General features: G+C 46.2%; 1 protein-coding gene across 1 annotated transcript in view; it reads right to left on the bottom strand.

Moving 5' to 3' along the window:
- Window positions 1-12,718: 12,718 nt before the first annotated feature.
- The window catches only part of LOC141075661 (uncharacterized), a 29,150-nt gene continuing 20,498 nt past the window's right edge, over window positions 12,719-21,370 (bottom strand). Inside the window, exon 4 of the mRNA XM_073562770.1 lies at window positions 12,719-13,698. Coding sequence (XP_073418871.1) covers window positions 12,845-13,698 — 854 coding nt within the window. The 3' untranslated portion in view covers window positions 12,719-12,844. The remainder of the gene's footprint in view (window positions 13,699-21,370) is intronic.

Here is a 21,370-nt window from a genome sequence, read left to right as displayed (position 1 = left end):
GGCAGGGCCTCTCTGGCTCCGATTTGGTGGGTGGGGCCACTCTGGGTAAGATTTGGAGGCTGGGGTCGCTCAGCCTCCTATTTGGAGGCCGGGGTCGTTGAGCTTCTGATTTGGAGGCCGGGGTCGTTGAGCTTCCGATTTGGAGGCCGAGGTCAAAGAGCCTCCGATTTGGAGGCCGGGGTCGATGAGCTTCCGATTTGGAGGCCGGGGTCGATGAGCCTCCGATATAGAGGCCGGGGTCATTGAGCCTCCGATTTGGAGGCCGGGGTCGTTGAGCCTCCAATTTGGAGGACGGGGTAGTTAAGCCTCCGATTTGGAGGCCGGGATAGTTAAGCCTCCGATTTGGAGGCCGGGGTCGATGAGCCTCCGATTTGGAGGCCGGGGTCGCTCAGCCTCCGATTTGGACCCCAGGGTCGATCAGCCTCCGATTTGAAGGCTGGGGTCGCTCAGCCTGATTCGGAGGCTGGGGTCGCTCAGCCTCCGATTTGGAGGCCCTGGTGGCTCAGCCTCCGATTTGCAAGCCGGGGTGGCTCAGCCTCCGATTTGGAGGCTGGGTGGCTCAGCCTCCGACTTGGAGGCAGGGGTGGCTCAGCCTTCGATTTGGAGGCCGGGGTGGCTCAGCCTCCGATTTGGAGGCCGGGGTGGCTCAGCCTCCGAATTGGAGGCCGGGGTGGCTCAGCCTTTGATCTGGAGGCCGGGGTGGCTCAGCCTCCTATTTGGAGGCCGGAGTGGCTCAGCCTCCTATTTGGAGGCAGGGGTGGCTCAGCCTCCATTTTAGAGGCCGGGGTCGATCAGCCTCCGATTTGGAGGCCGTGGTGGATCTGCCTCCGATTTGGAGGCCGGGGTGGATCAGCCTCCGATTTGGAGGTCGGGGACGATCAGCCTCCGATTTGGAGGCCGGGGTGGCTCAGCCTCCGATTTGGAGCCTGGGGTCACTCAGCTTTCGATTTGATGTGTCGGCCCTTTAAGACTCATTTCCGTGCGCCGGCCCTTTAACAATCACATTGGCGCGTTGGCCCTTTAAGAGCTATTTTGGCTCACTGGGCTTCTTCTAAATCAACTTTGGCGCACATTCTCTCTCAGGGGCATGTGTCATGTGATGAAGCTAGATTTGCATTTGTGCTGTGGGTTTCGCTTTAAGAGCTGATATTATGTGGCAGAAGCTCTGTCCTGGGGGCGTCATGTGATGTTCGTAGGCGTTGGCATAGTAACTGGGTCTGCCTGCGCATATCAATGAAAAAATGAGGATGAGTGACCTCATGGAGATCAACATCCAACACTGCGGAGACACCATCACATGTTTCTCAATGCAAGCAATGACTAGCCAGGTCTTTCATCGGGAAGGAACAACCACGGGAAGGGCAGTCTCCAATGAAGGAAACCACCTATGCCAAAACATAGTATCCATCCACAGACAGCTGTTTCGGGGTATCGTTGGCATAGTAACTGGGTGTGCCTGCGCATATCAATGAGCTTAACTGCCATTTCAATCGCCTCAGGGCACGTTTTGCCATTTCCCATTGAAAAGCATTGGAGACAGTGCATTCCAATGACAGGAAAAAAAATTTTCAAACGCAAATTGCGCAAAAACTACAAATCCGATCAACACGAAAAATACTTAGCACACCTCACATGGACGCTGGCTTCGAAACGACACCTCAACGGAGTCTGTGCGTGTAGCGGTTCGAGCCGCATTAATTGCGGAAATCAACTGGAAAATAATAATAATAAGAAGAAGAAGTTAGCAGCGTTCGGATTACAGTATAGTGGTTTTTTCAAACCACTATAATAAGTCAAATTCTGAGTAGAAACAAAAATGTCATTGTCTTGAACAGAACATGGATTGCATTTTGGATCCTGAAGAGATGATAATGTACAAATGGCTTTCTGTTCCTCAAGTGAAAATAATGCGGTAGTCAAAGGTGATGAAGCGGGTTCAAATGTTGGTCAATTACATTGCCGATCCACAGAGAAAAAGTGTCTTTTGACGGTTAACAACCTCGTAAGTTTATTAACATCTTTGATGGTCTGGAATAAGTTGAACTTTTTGCTCGGTACAGAATTCAGTCCTTTTGATAAAACTTCCATTTGTGCTTGAGATAAAACCACAGGGGCCAGAATCAGGACATAAGAAAAACTATCAATGGCTTTTACTAAGTTGTTTTCCTGTGCCTCGTAGGATAGCGTCTCCATGGACGGTTTTCTCTGTCTCCGTCCTCCTCTCCTACGCAAATTGCGTTTTTTGTTGCAACAGTGGAAAAATTACGAGGGTCACGTGTATCCACAGCCCTCCTACGTGAGGAATGGCCAGTGTCCTAATCCGAGCTATTGTATTCAGATGAAGAAAAATAGACCATTTTATTGTGTTTATAACCAGGTTTGGAAGCGTTCACATTATTTCTCAAGATGGATTTTTTAGAGGAACCATGAAAAGAAGATTTATTCCAACTATATACTTTGTTGTTTTTATAGTTCATAGTGTCTCTGGAAAACGTAGATTTTTTATGTCAGGATCCTGACAGCGCCGGCATGCAGCCTCCGCTGAGCAGGGACTCACCCACACTGTAGGGGGCCCGGTGTCAGGTACAGCTGGAAAGTACAGATGCACAGGACCTGTGGATGCTGAAGTTTGCAAGCATTCACAGGACCTATGGTCATGTGACTGCAAGGGGGCGGGGCTTAGCATCCTGATTTCAGAGATGGCAGGACATTATCCAAAAACTCAGAGTCAGTCAAAACGAAGGTCATACACAGTACGGGCAAGCGAGGTACAGGAGGGATATTCAGGAGGGAGGTCAGACAAAGCCAAGGGTCATACACAGCACAGGCAAAGCAGGTACAGAGTCAGCAAACCAGAGACATAAACCATAACAGAGCAGGGTCAGAATACCAGGCAGACGGACAATGATTGACAATGAGTGACGCACGGACAAAGCAGGGTCGGGCACACTCACATAGGAGTATAAGTGACAGGGGATGGCTCTCCCCTGAAGCTATAAAAACCCTCCCCAGATCCACAGAGAGGCTCTCAGAGTTAACTCCTTCACGACCTACCCAAAACACACCATGACATTTTAGTCTTGATTATATTGTCTTCCAATGAATTTATATTACCAGTGATTTTTTTCATGAAAATGCCAAATCAGGTCGTGAGTTAAATTTCTTTACCGTATATACTCGTGTATAAGCTGAGATTTTCAACCCATTTTTTAGGCTGAAAGTGCTCCTCTCGGCTTATTCTCGAGTCATTGTCTCAGGGGGTAGGCGTTGGAGGGGGAGCACAGGAGTCGGCGGCTGTCAGATCATACTCACCCCTTCCTGGCACGGTCTCTGCACTTCCCTGCTTCTCAGATGGTTTCCGGTGCCGCAGATCTTCCTGTGTTCAGCTGTCACGTGGTACAGCAAGATTAAGTGGCGCGTGGAGGTGAAACAGGGACAGGTGAATATCACAGGTGTCGGGGCCCTGAGCAAGCGGCGACACTGGCACCTGGCCCCCATAGCGTGTCAGTATCCGCACCTGCTCATGACACCGTCACCTGGCCAACAGCGGCGAGAGGTGAGTATGTCATTTTTTTTTAAATTACAGCAGCATATGGTGCATATATATATCTATGGAGCATCTTATGGGGCCATCAACATTTATGCAGCATTATATGGGGCATATATATCTATAGAGCATCTTATGGGGCCATCAACCTTTATGGAGCAGCATATGGAGCAGCATATGGGGCATAATATTCTATGGAGCATCTATTGGGGCCATCAACCTTTATGGAGCAGCATATGGGGCATATTATTCTATGGAGCATCTTATGGGGCCATCAGCCTTTATGGAGCAGCTCTCCTCAACCACGACTATAAACTCTTGGTGAGGATCCTGGCGAACTGACTGCAGATGCTGCTACATGGCCTCCTATGTGAGGCTAAGACAGGATTTAATCAGGGATGCAGCAGCGTGGCAAATATTCGCATTTCAAACCTTTCAAACCTTTGCGGGCATTAAGGTTCCCGTGTCAATTTACTAATGGCTCACTGAAATGCTTGGGAATACAGGTGACAAAACACCCAGCTAAATTATAGAAAACTAATATTGATACATATCTTAAAAACTTAGAATCTACCTTAGTGAAATGGAAAGATTTTAACTTGTCATATCTAGGCAGAGCCAACTTAATTTAGATGACGGAATTCCCACGTCTCCTCTACCTCTTCCATACTATCCCAATTAACTATCTGTATCGCTCATTCATCTGGGAGGGAAAAATGCCCCGTATAGCCTTCAAAATACTCCAATGATTGCGGGGAAACGGGGGGATAAATTTCCCTGACATTTGACACTATACCTTAGCATCCCTGTACCGGGTGGTGGTGGACTGGCTGAGAGGAATGTCTTATTATGCCCAATATGACCTGGAGCGGTCTTACCCCGGCACTGGCTCTCCCTACCCTTCTACATCTCCCTTATACGGAATTGCTGACTGAAGTATAAGGGAGGGACAGGACTGTAGTCGTGACCTGTATTCCGGTGACAGCTGTGTCCAGTCCTTTCCCTACATGAAACAATACTATTCTCGGCATACCTGCATCTCCAGATTCAGGTTCACCCAGGCACTTCCCAGGCCATAGCAGTCTCTCTTCTAGGCGACCCCCATCAATGGAGACACAGTCCGAGACAACTTTAACACTTTCTCTACTTAGAATTTTGCACGTTACATTCACAGTTGGTACATCATAACATTTTCTTGCTTCCTGATCTTTCCTTTGCTTGTTGTCACTTCTGTGCAGTAAACGCCCGGACTGGACCGTACTAGACTGCTTCCCAGTTCCTTCCAGGCCTGACCTCACTATAATGACATTTCCTTCAGCCTGTTTCACCCCAGACATGAATTCATCAATCACTATGTTTGGTGGCCCCTAGTGAAGCATCCGGCCCGTCTGTACTGATCTTGTCGAAGCTCCAACTCCTTTCATCTCCTTAGTCCAGCCAACTTATGCCCTAAAAGCATTGGCCCAGGCGGTAAAATGCCACATCTTCCTTTTCCGATTCTGACCCACTGCTTAGGCATGCAGTGGCCGTGGGTAACGTGGACAATAACGACTTAATTTTATGTGACTGCCGAGCTGTCCGGCCCTATAGCCCATGTGGACACTTGGGCACCCTGGCCCCATCTGACTAAACCACTCTTCATCACTAACCTTAACTCTCAGCAGCCCCTCCTACAAATAACCCTCTAAGAACCTCCTATCAGGCCCCACTAGTATACCCCCTCTAGTGGTCCGCAACATAATTACAACTACCTGGTCTATAGGGGAAACTATATAGTAAGAGTGTCCTTCTCTAATATCCCAAGAAGGATACACTACCTATCCCTGACTGTACATATACAAAGAACACATAATATGTAAGCATTATAATACAGGAATGCAAGTCAATATATACAGTTTTCTATACAATGGTAACACATTCAAGTGGCAATACCATAAGCAATGAGCAGTAATACATAGTTATACATGTAGCAGTATCGCAGGCAATTATCATAAAACACGTCTGTAAACATTTAGAACTGGAAGACAATCAGAGGGAAGGGGAGCATGAAAGACATCATATCTTACACTCGTGAGAGCTAACCCACTTTTAATGTCCACATGGAGGGTATGGCGGAAACTACGTTGACATTTCCAGCTCTTTGCCTGGATGTCTCTTCTTCTTCCACTTATTGGTAACCCCCACTTTCAGGACGGGCACTCTCACCCTGTCTTCTACCAGTGGTACTCCCAAGGTATAACATCTATTAAGCACTTAGTCCACCCCGAGGAACGACGGATTTACTCAATAGAGGAGTTGAAATGTAAATATCCCACTGCCATATTCCCTCCCTTCCAATACTTGCAAGGTAAAAGCTATGGAACAAAAGTATTAGCACATCTTTCTGAATATGAATGGAGACCATCCGTGCTTAGATGGCTCACGAAATATAATTCTCCATCTGTCCAAATAGTCACTAATTACAAATTCATCCATATAGCTCTGGATTATGCACAATTCCAATTTCCAGTAACAAAATGGCAGACTGAAGACCCCAGCATGTCCTGTGACACTATTCTGAAAGCTCTAGACCCAGCCTACAAATTCCTCCCCTCAGCCCGTTTCCTAGAAATGAGATTGAAAATCTGTCACGGCTCTTACCTGACTCTGCGAAAAGGTCATAGAATGGGGTTGTACACAACTTCTAAATGTTTTACATGCCATTCCCTAGAAGCCAACCTGTTTCATTGCTTGTGGGCATGCCCGGTCATTAGACTATTTTGGGAAAGAGTACGGCAATACACTGCCACACATCTGACAAACTTTGTTCCTGATGAACCCTTATGGGCCATATTTGGATACCTAAAACCAGATAATTACACCTGTTCTCCAGGGGCCCATAAACTACTGCATTTGGTGGCGGCTGCCAGGACTAAGGCCATTTTACAGACATGGATCCACGACCATGCCCCTCCTTTCAATATCTTTCTAGAGAAGCTGTCGCTCTTGCTTCAAATGGACTGGGTTGAGGCCTCTTTACATAAAGAGGGAAGGGTGCAGGCCTTTTTCAAAACTTGGGAAAGCTTCATCTCTCTGCTCCCACAGCACATCCAGAGCGATATTAAGACCTGTTTTCAGCCAACAGTCTGGTACCAGGAGCAACTACTACTGGGGGAGACACCTGTCCATTGATGTCTCTGGGTGAACCGCTGCAGAGAGACACTTCGGGGTGTTTGGGGTGTACTTTAGTGTCAGTGGGTCCTGAACTTAAGATTAGACACATGTGCTGGGTGTCTGATGGGTAAACATTATGCTTGTTTTTGACATGCCCCCCGCTTCCTTCTCCCTTTTTTCCCATCCCCGGTTTTTCAGGTTTGTCTTGATCTATTGTTCTGTGTACCGATGCGATCTCTAATGAGGTTTCATTACATATGCCTCAAACATTATCTGCATGGATATATGTAGGAAAGATTTTTTTTCAATAAAAACAAAGTTAAAAAGACACAGCTGGATCCCAATGAAGGAGTAGAACCATCTCAAGGAGGATCACAGGGAAATGGACAGCATGAAACTTACATATGAGTGTCTGAGCAAAGGGTCTGAATACTTATGACCATGTGATAGTTCAGTTTTTCTTTTTTAATACATTAATAAAAATTTCTACATTTCAGTCAAGATGAGGTGCAGAGTGTACATTAATGAGAAAATTATGAAATTTTTTGAAATTGCCAAATGGCTGCAATGAAACAAAGAGTGAAAAATGTAAAGGGGTCTGAATACTTTCCGTACCACTATATATGTAGGGTGTATTTAGGTCATTGAGTGTAAACCGGCAGTGAGTGGGGCCGCCATATCGCAATCTTAGGGTGCCAACCTCGGCGGCAAGGCGGGCTGAGTGATAGGCCGTAATATGGCTAGATAACTTCTCCTCACTGTACCTCTGATATGATAAGCCCCCCTTTTTAAAGTATTAAAATTGTTGTAAGTAGTAGGAGGGTCTCTTTTTAGCTATTTTTTCATCTTCCCACTCTTCCATTATCATGGCTCTTATGTGTTTGTTAGCTGGAAAGACTCTGTTTCTCTGGGTTCACAGCCCCTAAACATTTCATCCTGTATTGAGTGAGCCATTTGTGCTTCCTCAGTTTTCATTGTACTCGTTCTGTATCGTCGGATGAAAAATAATCTTTATTCCTTTCCTCTGGGAGAACCTGAGGCATTTCCTCTCCACCCTCCAGATATTGGTACCGATCATAAGAACCTTCATCTTTCTCTGATGATACTTCCATTTCCCACCTTTCTCTCTTATGATGGGACATGACCTGTACTGTCTGAGGGGGAACTGGACTGGAAACTGTGCTTAGCGCGTCTTCCCTAATTATAGACCTCATGTCAGCCATGAATGAGGTCTGCTCCTTCTTTAGGATCTTTGTAATACATTCAGCACACAGCTGGTTCTTATGTGTCACAAGTAACTTAGCCAAGACACCTAACTACTTTGGCACGAAGGGTAATAAATGGTGATTTTTTCTCCTTGTCGTTAATGTATAGCTTGCCCAAATATGGAGGTGAGATTGACATTTAGCTTGAGAAATGGAAGTGTCAAGTACAACATTATCCATCACAGAACATGTGACACAGAGTTTGTCATTTACTTTGCCACTTGTCCTTGCAAGCTAATATATAGGACTCACGTGTCATGACTCTGGACAGGATGGTTCCGCCTCCATCCTGGTCAGGTCAGGGTTAATTTTAGTCTGCCTCTCTTTGGTTTTGGGGCGGCTATTTAATCTTGGCAGTTCCTGGATTTAGTGTCGGTGATACTTCTGTATACCTTGTTTGTGGTCGCTGACCCAGGTGACTCATCGTAAAGGTATGCCTTTGTCCCCTGACTTTTGCCTCTGTATTCTGCTTTGTACTTCTCTGTCTCTCCTGTTTATCTGATCCCCTTGGCTTGTCTCCGTTTACTCTTTGTCTTGTCGCTAGGTACTGCGCGCTCATCTGGCTTTTGACCCTCGGCTCTCTTTGACCAGGTTTACTGTCTTTGTCCTGTGCTCTGCATGCTCAGTTTCTTTCCCTGCACTCACGTGTGGTGTCTCTGCCCCCTGGTCACGTGATCGCTTAGTGCTGGGTCCTGTGCTTGCTGCCCTAGCCTCAGGTCCTTGTGTGCTGCATGCCTTCTGCCTGCACTCCCCGCGCTCATTCATGTGCCCCCTGATAGCGCTCCCTAGGCAGTGCCTGTGACACCTTAGAAAACCTAGAGACCGAATAAGGTCAGCTTCTTACTGCGCTAAAGCAGTCCGTTCAACGCATAGCGTTGATGGGCTGCGTTAACACTATAGCATAACGCGATCGCGTTATGCTATACCGCTAGTGCAGATGCTTCATATGCGCTAACGGTGACGGAAGCTCAGATGCTGCAGCACGTGTCAGAGGGTCCATCACAGAATAATGGCACATCGCTAGCGCATGCTGATTATGGCATGAGTTGGCGATGCGCCCAATAATGGGGGTTAATGGCAGCGTTAACAGATTGCGTTACACTGTGTTATGCCTCGGTGTAACGCAATACGTTAAACGGATTGCCATAACGCAGTGTGACCCAGCCTAAGTGAACATGTCTTGAGCATCAACAATTCTAAAAAGATTGAAGACATGACTCAAATAAAACCCTTGCCGAGACATTTCAAGACAAAACATAACTGTGATTCCAGCTTACTACGTGTCTCTGGCATCAATAGGGTCCTGGTTACCAAAAGGGGTGGCGAATGGAAAAAGATCTGGTCACTAGGGATGGGCGAACCCAAACTGTAAAGTTCTGGACCCGTACCGAACACATAGTGCTCGGTCACAAAGTTCTGAACATGGGTTTCCATGGGATACCTGTGTTACAGTTGGGGTCCAAAGCCTGTAATAGCATAAAATTAATAATAAATATTATACTTACCTGTCCTGGGTCGCATCCTCCAATCCTGCTGTCTCCTGGCCGCATCTGCTTCTGGGGCCGCGCATTAACTGGGGTGAACCCTGACGTCACCACACGAACGCCACTGACACTGGCTGAAAATTTCCGAGCAGTGGAGTGAATAAGCCGGAAGTTAATGAGCGGCCCCGGAAGTAGATGCAGCCGGGAGACAAGGCGGGAGGACGCGTCACTGGACTAGTAAGTATAATTATAATGTTTATTATTAATTTTATGCTTTTACAGCCCCCCCACCCCATATCTGTAAAGTCCAAGCTCTGGGTTTGGACGCAAGTTCGCGTCATCTCCGGCCCCGAGCTTGAACTTTACAAAAAATCTCGGGCGAACCCAGCGATCCCGATCATCGGGGGGGGGGGGGGGTTCGCCCATCACTACTGGTCACAATTAGAAACTAAATGGATCTGGCAATTACCTTATATCCCAATGGTGTAAATGAAGTTCTCAGCATCTCCCCTTTCCTATAGGGGGTTTGGTAGAATTTGTTCTCTACACTCTTTTTTAAATAAAACAGTTTTATCTGATTTCCATGTGTCTTATTTGTTTTTCATTTCCCTTTTATTTAAAAGGTTTCCTCATAAAACAACAGTCACAAGATAGCCTATCTGCACTTTACTCTCCTATGGTGAAGATCCTCTAGACATCCGGTGTCACGATATCACCGCTGCCACCAATATGTCACGATCCCACTGCTGACACCGATATGTCACGGACGGGGGAATGCGACGCACTGTCGACACATGGCTATCACAGGCACAGTGGGGGCTTATCTTAGTTAACCCACCACTGGCACCATGTGACAAAAATACAGCAAGCTAGTCTTGCCCTAACAATTTATCGCAGGGGGGTTATTTTGGATGCCCCAACACTGCTAACAACCTTCCAAGAACTGCGGGGATTTATGTATATCCCACTTTCTCAGTTCCACTTTGGAACTTGCAGCTCTCCGGCGCCCCCCTTATTCTCAGGTCAGTCAGGGAACTACACCTAGGATAATTAGTCGCCGGACTGGCTGCTTGTTGTGCACAGGCGATTAGACTGCTGCAGTAAGGGGATTATCAGTGCTCTGGCCTCAGTCACCCAATCAGCATATAAGACCCTTGCGTACTGCCAGCTAGCCCAACCAACCAAACACACCACGCCGCCACCAGCCCCTGGTTTCTCTGCTTAAGTTATAGACTTAATAGAGGGGTTCGAAGCCAACCCAATTCGGTAGCATAATTATCTAAAGGCACGTGTTCGTTTCTTAGAGCATGAAGACAGACTGATAATTTTATGATTTATTCCCCAAAGGCGGGCAGTGATTACATAGATAAAAAGTTGTTACAAAGTTGAAACATTAGATATGTACATTGCAAATATAAAATAACAGGGATGAAAAGCAGAAATTAAAACTTACAGTTGCTCAATTATCTTTAGGCAAATCATGTGGCTGGGAGATGGGCAGGCAGCCAGCCAGACATCTCCCAACATCTGGTGGGTCCTTTCAGCATGAAAACTCCAGCTTAACTGACTGGTTTGTTTACTGGCATGCCTTATGGCGTCTGCTGTGTGACATCACAGAAGGGGTTGCTGGAGACGTTTGGCCCCCCTTTCTCTAAGTTACAATCTAACTGTAAAATTTATACTAACTATATCTCGATGAGGCAAGCTCACATAAACACGCAGATGGCATTGTTTTTCCCCATTTATCGAATACAATAAAACAAAACCAAACATGCAGTAGTTAGGACACAACATTTGGGAGTAATCCATATCTCCGTTTATGAGAGTGCTAGAACTTCGCAAGAGCCACCGTAGCGAAGCCGGGTCCGCGCAGATCACAGAAATGTCTGTTTCATTTTTCTGTTGCGACCGGAGCCTGCGCTAGGCTTATTTTAATATCTCTCATTCATAAGCTTGCCCCGTATGGTTTAAACAAAGACTTCCTTTCCTGGCTGTGCAGGGAGGGGGGAAGAGAGAGACAGCTGCTTGCAACAGGAAATGTCTGGTGTCCTATTACTAATGCAGACACAGAGCTGTAAGTGAGTAAGGGGGGTTTTCAGCTGACAGGTAGATTTTCTCATCAGTAGAGTAGCAATGGGAGATACTAGAATGTTCCGTAAAATCATATCTACTTAGCATTACATCCGGACAGTCAGGAACATTGGATACCATCTGTGTCTACCCACTATTCTAACAATGAACGGTCTCTCCACATTCATTTACTCCTCTATACGGTTATTACTGGGAATGACACTATGATGACTTTTCTTCTGGGAGACACAGATCACATGTGACTGATATTGCAGTGTGAATATAAACTTATATTTTTTCTGTATTTTTCTGACCTTACATTGTGGGTTATGAGGTGTTTTGGGCTTGTTTTTTTGTATCCTTTATTTTTAACTTTCCAGTTGGTTAATTGGGATTCCAATATAAGCCCATATATCCTGGGAAGTGTCAGGTTCTGGGATTTAATTATATTTTTTAATAACAATTTCATTCACGATTATTCACTTAACTTATTGTTCATTACATTTTCTCAAAATAACATATTTCTCTTTTTTTACACATCCTAATACTGATTTATTTATATTTCAAAGAAAACATTTCTATGAGTGTATACACTTCACAACAAACACTTTTCCATATATTTTATTATCCATCACTGTTTTTTAAGCTGCTTTTATCGTTATAACTTTACCATATCACTTTTTATTCTCTTTTCTTATCCGTTGCACTTTCACTGGCCACTTGGTGGTGTCACATTTGGCTCTTTTCACATGCATTGTTTTGTTTCCTGACACCACTCTCTGTCACCCCTAGATTGTTTCCTATAGAATTATAGATCCGTGTCCCTCGTGATGTAAAAACTGTATGAAGTATATAGTTTGAAGTCTGGGATCTGCATATATGTGGCTAGTTTTGTTTCGGATAACATGATACATGATTTGTTTTTTTTGTCTAGTCTCGCTTGAATATAGATCAATATTAATTAGTCTCCTGATGACGCCTTTGGTGAGGACGATGAAACCCGTAGAAATGAGAGGCTTGGAGAGTGAGTGTGTATACATCACCTCACCCTATATACTGAGATGTAGGGTACATGTTTTTTTCTATTAGTCACCTACTGACTAACCTTCAGGGGGTGAATTATGGGTATAGTTTTACATTTGGAATTAATAAGGTTTATATTTATCCTTTTGTCAGCAAACATGAGGAATGACAAGAGAACCCATTTAAGAAGATTTAATTTTGGTTAAAACTATTCCAACATTATGAACATAAAAAGTCTTCTCCCCTTTGTTATGTCTCTGATGTTTATTAACAGTTGATTTCCAAGTAAAATATTTCCCACATTAAGAAAATAAAAAAGGCTTCTCATCTGTGTGACTGCTCTGATGGCGATGAAGAAGCGCTTTCTGGTTAAAATGTTTCCCACATTCTGAACATGAAAATGGCTTCTCCCCTGTGTGAGTTCTCTGGTGCTTAACAAAATTTGATTTATTGTTAAAGCATTTCCCACATTCTGAACATGAAAAAGGCTTCTCTCCTGTGTGAGTTATTTGGTGGATAACAAAATGTGATTTATGTACAAAACATTTCCCACATTCTGAACATGAATATAGTTTCTCCCCTGTGTGAGTTCTCTGGTGCTTAACACAATGTGATTTATTGTTAAAACATTTCCCACATTCTGAACATGAAAAAGCCTTCTCCCCTGTGTGAGTTCTCTTGTGGGTAACCAATTGTGATTTCTGTGCAAAAGATTTCCCACATTCTGAACAGGAAAAAGGCTTCTCCCCTGTGTGAGTTCTCTGGTGGGTAACAAAATTTGATTTCTGTGCAAAATATTTCCCACATTCTGAACAGGAAAAAGGCTTCTCCACTGTGTGAGTTCTCTGGTGCTTAACATAATCTGATTTCTTGTTAAAACATTTCCCACATTCTGAACATGAAAATGGCTTCTTTCCTTTAGGAGCAGTTTGTTTTTTAATGCCTCTTTTGTGACTTTGATTTTCCTTAATAGTCAGTAATGAATCAGAAGATGGGACCTGTTTCATAGGATCAGATGACAGATCTTTGCTGTGAATGGATGATGATATATCTGGAGTAATAGCTATCACTTCAGTTGTATCTTGTAGGATCTCAAGATCATCAGATTTAAAAATTGAAGATGTCAGCTGTCCCTCTGATCTCCTGCTACAGTCATCTGCGAAGATAAAAAAAAAAAAAAAATTTAATAAAATATTAAGTTTTATATTTTTGAACATTTCTACTTAAACTGTACATAAAAATGGCAACCTATGTAAAAAACTTTAATTATTTACCAAGACAATGACAGTTCACAGTCTAATAGAAAACCTTGTTGGATGAACCAGCAGTGTGTGGTGTTCAACTGTTTGTTCATTCTGCCTCCCAAATATCAAATAAAAAGAAACCAATCAATGTTATGTAGGTGAAAATAATACCAATTCTCATCTCACAAAAAACAAGTCCCCACTCAGGTCCATCATCTGTAAACACTATTAGTGGCTCAAAGGCTGTTGAAAAGCAACAAGGTTTCCATAAACCAATCCAGTTATATCCGCTTTCACTTCGGAGTCTTGCAATGTGCGCAAACAACATTTAGGATTAGAGTTGAGCGAAACGGGTCGAAAAATTTCAAAAGTCGCCGACTTTGGGCAAAGTCGGGTTTCATGAAACGAAACCCGACCCTAGGATGAGGTCGGCCACGAGGTCGGCAACTTGCGCGCCAAAGTCGCGTTTCAAAAGTTTGTTTTGCGCTTTTTCAGCCAATCAGGATCCACGGACACTGTGGGCAACGTGATGACATAGGCACGGGTCACCACCATCTTTCAGAAGGGCATGCAAGTGATTGGCTTGCTTTGGTGGGCGTCACAGGGGGTATAAAAGGGCGTGCACGCCGACCGCCATCTTACTTCTGCCGATCTCAGTATAGGGAGAGGTTGCTGCTGATTCTGTAGGGAGAGTGTTAGGCAGGGAAGAAAAAAAAACTGCTTCTGCTGCTAGCGATTGTGCCTGTACAACACACCAGTCACTGTGTGTGCAGTGCAAGGGGAGGCTATATTGTGGTGTATCAGTGGTGTTGGTTGTTGGGCTGCCTTCTAAGGCTTCCTGACAGCTGGCGTTGCTGTTTACCCACTGCTCTGCAAACTGCTTTTTTAAAAGCAATCCCAATTTTTTTTTTTGTCCTGCTGAGGTACTGAGCTGCAAACTGCTTTTTTAAAAGCAATCCCAATTTGTTTTTTTTTGTCCTGCTGAGGTACTGAGCGTGCATTTTTTCACACCATACAGCGGTGTACGCTCCTCACACAGTACCGTGTAACGGCTGTTATCACAGCCACAGTGAAGCTATCTGTGTCACTCTGTGAGAATAAGTCGAGGACATGTTCCGTTCTTACAGACCTGTACTCTAGGGAGATTCCTACTCTGCCCAATTCTACATACACCTTGTAGTTTGTGATACACTAGCCAATTTCTGCCTGTGACATAGCACTCAGATATTCAGTGGGCCTCACACAATCCAAAAGTGTCCAGTGTCTGCAGAAATTCAAAATCTCACTTATCCTCTAGTCACTTTGGTCACAGCTGTGCCATCGAGCCTGTGACATAGCGCTCAGATATTCAGTGGGCCTCACACAATCCAAAAGTGTCCAGTGTCCACAAGTGTCTGCAGAAATTCAAAATCTCACTTATCCTCTAGTCACTTTGGTCACAGCTGTGCCATCGAGCCTGTCACATAGCGCTCAGATATTCAGTGGGCCTCACACAATCCAAAAGTGTCCAGTGTCCACAAGTGTCTGCAGAAATTCAAAATCTCACTTATCCTCTAGTCACTTTGGTCACAGCTGTGCCATCGAGCCTGTGACATAGCGCTCAGATATTCAGTGGGCCTCACACAATCCAAAAGTGTCCAGTGTCCACAAGTGTCTGCAGAAATTCAAAATCTCACTTATCCTCTAGTCACTTTGGTCACAGCTGTGCCATCGAGCCTGTCACATAGCGCTCAGATATTCAGTGGGCCTCACACAATCCAAAAGTGTCCAGTGTCCACAAGTGTCTGCAGAAATTCAAAATCTCACTTATCCTCTAGTCACTTTGGTCACAGCTGTGCCATCGAGCCTGTGACAAGCGCTCAGATATTCAGTGGGCCTCACACAATCCAAAAGTGTCCAGTGTCCACAAGTGTCTGCAGAAATTCAAAATCTCACTTATCCTCTAGTCACTTTGGTCACAGCTGTGCCATCGAGCCTGTGACATAGCACTCAGATATTCAGTGGGCCTCACACAATCCAAAAGTGTCCAGTGTCAACAAGTGTCTGCAGAAATTCAAAATCTCACTTATCCTCTGGTCATTTGGTCACAGCTGTGCCATCGAGCCTGTCACATAGCGCTCAGATATTCAGTGGGCCTCACACAATCCAAGAGTGTCCAGTGTCCACAAGTGTCTGCAGAAATTCAAAATCTCACTTATCCTCTAGTCACAGCTGTGCCATCGAGCCTGTGACATAGCGCTCAGATATTCAGTGGGCCTCACACAATCCAAAAGTGTCCAGTGTCCACAAGTGTCTGCAGAAATTCAAAATCTCACTTATCCTCTAGTCACTTTGGTCACAGCTGTGCCATCGAGCCTGTCACATAGCGCTCAGATATTCAGTGGGCCTCACACAATCCAAAAGTGTCCAGTGTCCACAAGTGTCTGCAGAAATTCAAAATCTCACTTATCCTCTAGTCACTTTGGTCACAGCTGTGCCATCGAGCCTGTCACATAGGGCTCAGATATTCAGTGGGCCTCACACAATCCAAAAGTGTCCAGTGTCCACAAGTGTCTGCAGAAATTCAAAATCTCACTTATCCTCTAGTCACTTTGGTCACAGCTGTGCCATCGAGCCTGTCACATAGCGCTCAGATATTCAGTGGGCCTCACACAATCCAAAAGTGTCCAGTGTCCACAAGTGTCTGCAGAAATTCAAAATCTCACTTATCCTCTAGTCACTTTGGTCACAGCTGTGCCATCGAGCCTGTGACATAGCGCTCAGATATTCAGTGGGCCTCACACAATCCAAAAGTGTCCAGTGTCCACAAGTGTCTGCAGAAATTCAAAATCTCACTTATCCTCTAGTCACTTTGGTCACAGCTGTGCCATCGAGCCTGTCACATAGCGCTCAGATATTCAGTGGGCCTCACACAATCCAAAAGTGTCCAGTGTCCACAAGTGTCTGCAGAAATTCAAAATCTCACTTATCCTCTAGTCACTTTGGTCACAGCTGTGCCATCGAGCCTGTCACATAGCGCTCAGATATTCAGTGGGCCTCACACAATCCAAAAGTGTCCAGTGTCCACAAGTGTCTGCAGAAATTCAAAATCTCACTTATCCTCTAGTCACTTTGGTCACAGCTGTGCCATCGAGCCTGTGACATAGCGCTCAGATATTCAGTGGGCCTCACACAATCCAAAAGTGTCCAGTGTCCACAAGTGTCTGCAGAAATTCAAAATCTCTTATCCTCTAGTCACTTTGGTCACAGCTGTGCCATCGAGCCTGTCACATAGCGCTCAGATATTCAGTGGGCCTCACACAATCCAAAAGTGTCCAGTGTCCACAAGTGTCTGCAGAAATTCAAAATCTCACTTATCTTCTAGTCACTTTGGTCACAGCTGTGCCATCGAGCCTGTCACATAGCGCTCAGATATTCAGTGGGCCTCACACAATCCAAAAGTGTCCAGTGTCCACAAGTGTCTGCAGAAATTCAAAATCTCACTTATCCTCTAGTCACTTTGGTCACAGCTGTGCCATCGAGCCTGTCACATAGCGCTCAGATATTCAGTGGGCCTCACACAATCCAAAAGTGTCCAGTGTCCACTAGTGTGAGCAGAAATTCAAAATCTCCCCTGTCCTATAGACACCTTGTACCTTGTTTTACATTACTATATAGTTTGTTGGATTTTGTCTACATTTTTACCAAAAATGAGGAAGGCTGGTGGAAGAGGCCGTGGAATTGGGCGGGGGTTGGCAGCTGGTAATGATGGTGTTGGTGGTGGATCTGATGGTAGTGGCAAGAGCAAAATAGGACCAAATGCAGGTGTTGAGCCTGCGTCATCGTCTGGCTCCATAAGGCTTCGAAGGCTTAGTTTTCTAGGAGTTGGCAAACCGCTTTTAAAGCCAGAGCATCAGGAAAAAGTTTTGTCTTACATTGCTGACTCAGCCTCCAGCTCTATCGCCTCCTCTTCTTCAGTTGTAAAAAGTAAAAGCACTGAGTCGTCATTGGAGGCTCATGTTCATGAAACACACCTTTCCTTGTGTCCTTCACCCCAACCAAGATTGAAGGATGACGCAGGCCATACTACTGATTACTCGATGGAGCTGTTTTCACATACCATGCCTGGATTATCAAGTCAAATGGTGAATTACCCAGGCCAAGATGAATCTGACATGGAGTGCACTGATGCACAGCCGCTGATGGATGATTCTGCTGGTACATTCACTCAGAGCACTACATTGTCCTCGCAGTGTACAGAGCCAGATTCTGACACTGATGAGACTCAGGTGCCCCTTCCCGCACACTATACCACCATACACGGTGACACAGAGGAAGGTGCACATGACATTGAAAAGGAGGTGATAGATGACCCAGTTGTTGACCCAGATTGGCATCCATTGGGGGAAGAGGGTGCTGCTTCCAATAGCTCAGATGAGGAGCATCCACAGCAGACATCGACATCGCAACAGCTGTTATCTGGCAGGCCCGGAGCACTCCAAAGACAGGTTCCAAAAATCAAAAGAGTTGCTGGACAGCTTGTCCAGAGGGTCAAAAGATCACAGCGTGCTAGGCCGCAAAATGTCTGCCAAAGTAGGAAGAGTCCAGTGTGGCACTTTTTTGAACAAAATCCTCATGATCAGGCCAAGGTTATCTGTAAGAAGTGCGCAAAGACCTTTAGCCGAGGGAAAAATCTGAAAAATTTGAATACCAGTTGCATGCTTAGACATTTAACCAGCATGCACTTGCAAGCGTGGACACAACACCAAACCTCAAGTGCCACATGTGCAACTGATCACAACGAAGGTAGTCAGCAACGCTACATTGTTTCCCCCACTGTAAGCCCACCGGTTAGCACAGCAGCAAATGTTGAGGTGTCGTTGCAAGGCCACAGCAGTCAGGGAATCCCACTGTTATATCAACGAAAGACTGATTCTAGGCCATCAGAAAGAACACCAACTCCATCACCATCATCAACCCTCTCTCAGTCCGCCCTGTCCACCGCTACTTCCACCATATGCAGCTCTCAAGTCCAGCTCACCCTCCCAGACACTATGAATAGGTCAAGAAAGTACTCAGTCTCTCATCCACGTACACTGGGTTTGAACGCCCACATTGCCAAACTAATCTCGTTTGAGATGATGCCCTTTCGGTTGGTGGAAAGCGCAGCTTTCCGCGAATTCATGGCCTATGCAGTACCACGCTATGACCTACCCAGTCGCCACTTCTTCTCTCGCAAAGCCATCCCAGCCCTCCACCATCATGTGAAAGACCGCATTGTCCATGCACTCAAGCAGTCAGTGAGCGGAAAGGTGCACCTCACAACTGATGCATGGTCCAGTCGGCATGGCCAGGGCCGTTACGTGTCCATCACTGCGCACTGGGTTAATGTGGTGGATGCAGGGTCCACAGGGGACAGCGGTGGTGGGACAGTGCTGCCTAGCCCACGGTATAGGAAACAGTTGGCTGTAGGCGTTCGACCCTCCTCCTCCAGAAGCGAAAACTCGTCCAGAGCGCAGTCGTACGAGCACTCCATCTGCAGCTGCCACTGTTGCACACGAGGTGTCCCCCTATCGAGCAGCTAGTGGAAAGCGTCAGCAGGCTGTGTTGCAGATGATGTGTTTGGGCGACAGACACACCGCCGAGGTGCTGGCCGAGTACTTTCAGCGACAAACTGAGTCATGGCTGGGCAGTGTACATCTTGAGGCAGGCAAGGTAGTTAGTGATAACGGCCGTAATTTTGTGGCAGCCATAGCCCTTTCAAAACTCAGCCACATACCTTGCTTGGCTCACACCTTGAACCTGGTGGTGCAGTGCTTCCTCAAAAATTATCCGGAGTTAACAGCCCTGCTCCAGAAGGTGCGAAGACTGTGCGCGCACATCCGCCGGTCGCCTGTACACTCCGTTCGTATGCAGAAGCTGCAGCGATTGCTCCACCTTCCCAACCACCGCCTCATTATCGACATTGCAACAAGGTGGAACTCCACCCTGCACATGGTGGAGCGGCTGTGCGAGCAGAGGCAGGCCATAATGCATTTGTGGGAGGATACACGGCCAGGCACTTTGAGAGCAGACATGGAGTTGACAGGTGTGCAGTGGTCGAAGCTGAAAGACCTCTGTAAAGTCCTTCAGTGTTTTGAGGAATGCACACGGCTGGTAAGCGCAGACGACGCCATCCTAAGCATGAGCATCCCACTTATGCGTCTGCTCATGCAAACTTTGACGCACCTTAAGGAGCAGGCTTCTGCAGCCAATGTTGATGAGGAAGAGGAGGGAATCCTTGATGACATTCAGCCATTGTCTGCTCAGGGACCTCTCCTGGACGAGGTGGAGGAAGAAGAGGAGGAGGATGATGGGGATGATTACTTAGGGGAGGAGGATGCATCTCGTGGGGCAAGTGAAAATGTTGGCGTGGCAAGGTCTGGTACAGGGTTTGTGCATGACTGGAGGGATGTGGATTTGCCAGAAAGTGCTCCTCCAACCAGCACTCGCAGTGCATCATTGACACCGGGAACATTGGCCCACATGTCAGATTATGCCTTGCAGATCCTAAAAAGGGACCCCCGCATTGCCAAAATGATGAACGATGACGACTACTGGTTGGCCAGCATCCTGGATCCACGCTATAAAGGCAAATTACAAAACATCATGCCACAGGAGAACCTTGACATAATATTGGCTAATAAACAAGCAACTCTGGTAAATCGGTTGCTTGAGGCATTCCCAGCACACAGCAGCGGTGATGGTTCTCACACGAGCCGTACGGGCCGGGGTCAGCTTGGCAGAGGTGTTCGTGGTGCACACAGAAGTGGCGTTGGAGACAGGGGTTTCATGACAATGTTGTGGACTGATTTTTCAAGTACCGCTCACACAACTGGTAATACTGCATCGATGGAAAGTGACAGGAGACAGCAGTTGTCAACTATGGTTACAAACTACTTTTCCTCCCATATCGATGTTCTCCCACACAGGTCATTCCCCTTTGACTATTGGGCTGCTAAACTGGACACCTGGCCTGAATTGGCACAATATGCCTTACAGGAGCTCGCTTGCCCAGCTGCAAGTGTGCTATCGGAAAGAGTCTTCAGTGCAGCTGGATCAATCCTGACAGAAAAAAGGACCCGTCTGTCAACCCAAAATGTGGATGATCTAACCTTCATTAAAATGAACCACGCATGGGTTTCCAAGGATTTTGTCCCACCTTCCCCTGATGACACATAGGTTGACAGAAAAATGGCTTGCTTTGGTCCACCTATTCCTGGGTCTTGACCTATTTCACCTTTTGCATCAGCTGAATGTCCAACATCAACATATGCCACTTTCTAAAACTCCCTAACTGTGCTGCCTCCCCCCCATGGCCGGGGTCACCACCTAGCGCACGACACCGTGCGAGTGCCGTTGCCCTGGACAGGTGGGTAGGCCGAATCTTGGGCGCGGGCACTGGCACAGGGTCCCTCATAGTGCAATCAAGTGTCTCTGACGGTGGTGGTGCACACCCGCCGTCAGACACACCGCCGTACTATGAGGGGCCCAGTGCCAGTACCGACGCCCACGAGTGGGCCCCCCTTGCTTGGGCGGGGCCCCAGCATTTGCAATCTTTACCTC

The sequence above is a fragment of the Dendrobates tinctorius genome, unplaced genomic scaffold, assembly GCF_039654945.1.
Source record: "Dendrobates tinctorius isolate UK_male_01 unplaced genomic scaffold, ASM3965494v1 ptg000366l, whole genome shotgun sequence".
Classification (NCBI taxonomy): Eukaryota; Metazoa; Chordata; class Amphibia; order Anura; family Dendrobatidae; genus Dendrobates; species Dendrobates tinctorius.
Note: the sequence above shows the minus strand (reverse complement) of the source record. Positions and strands in the feature narration are given on the sequence as shown.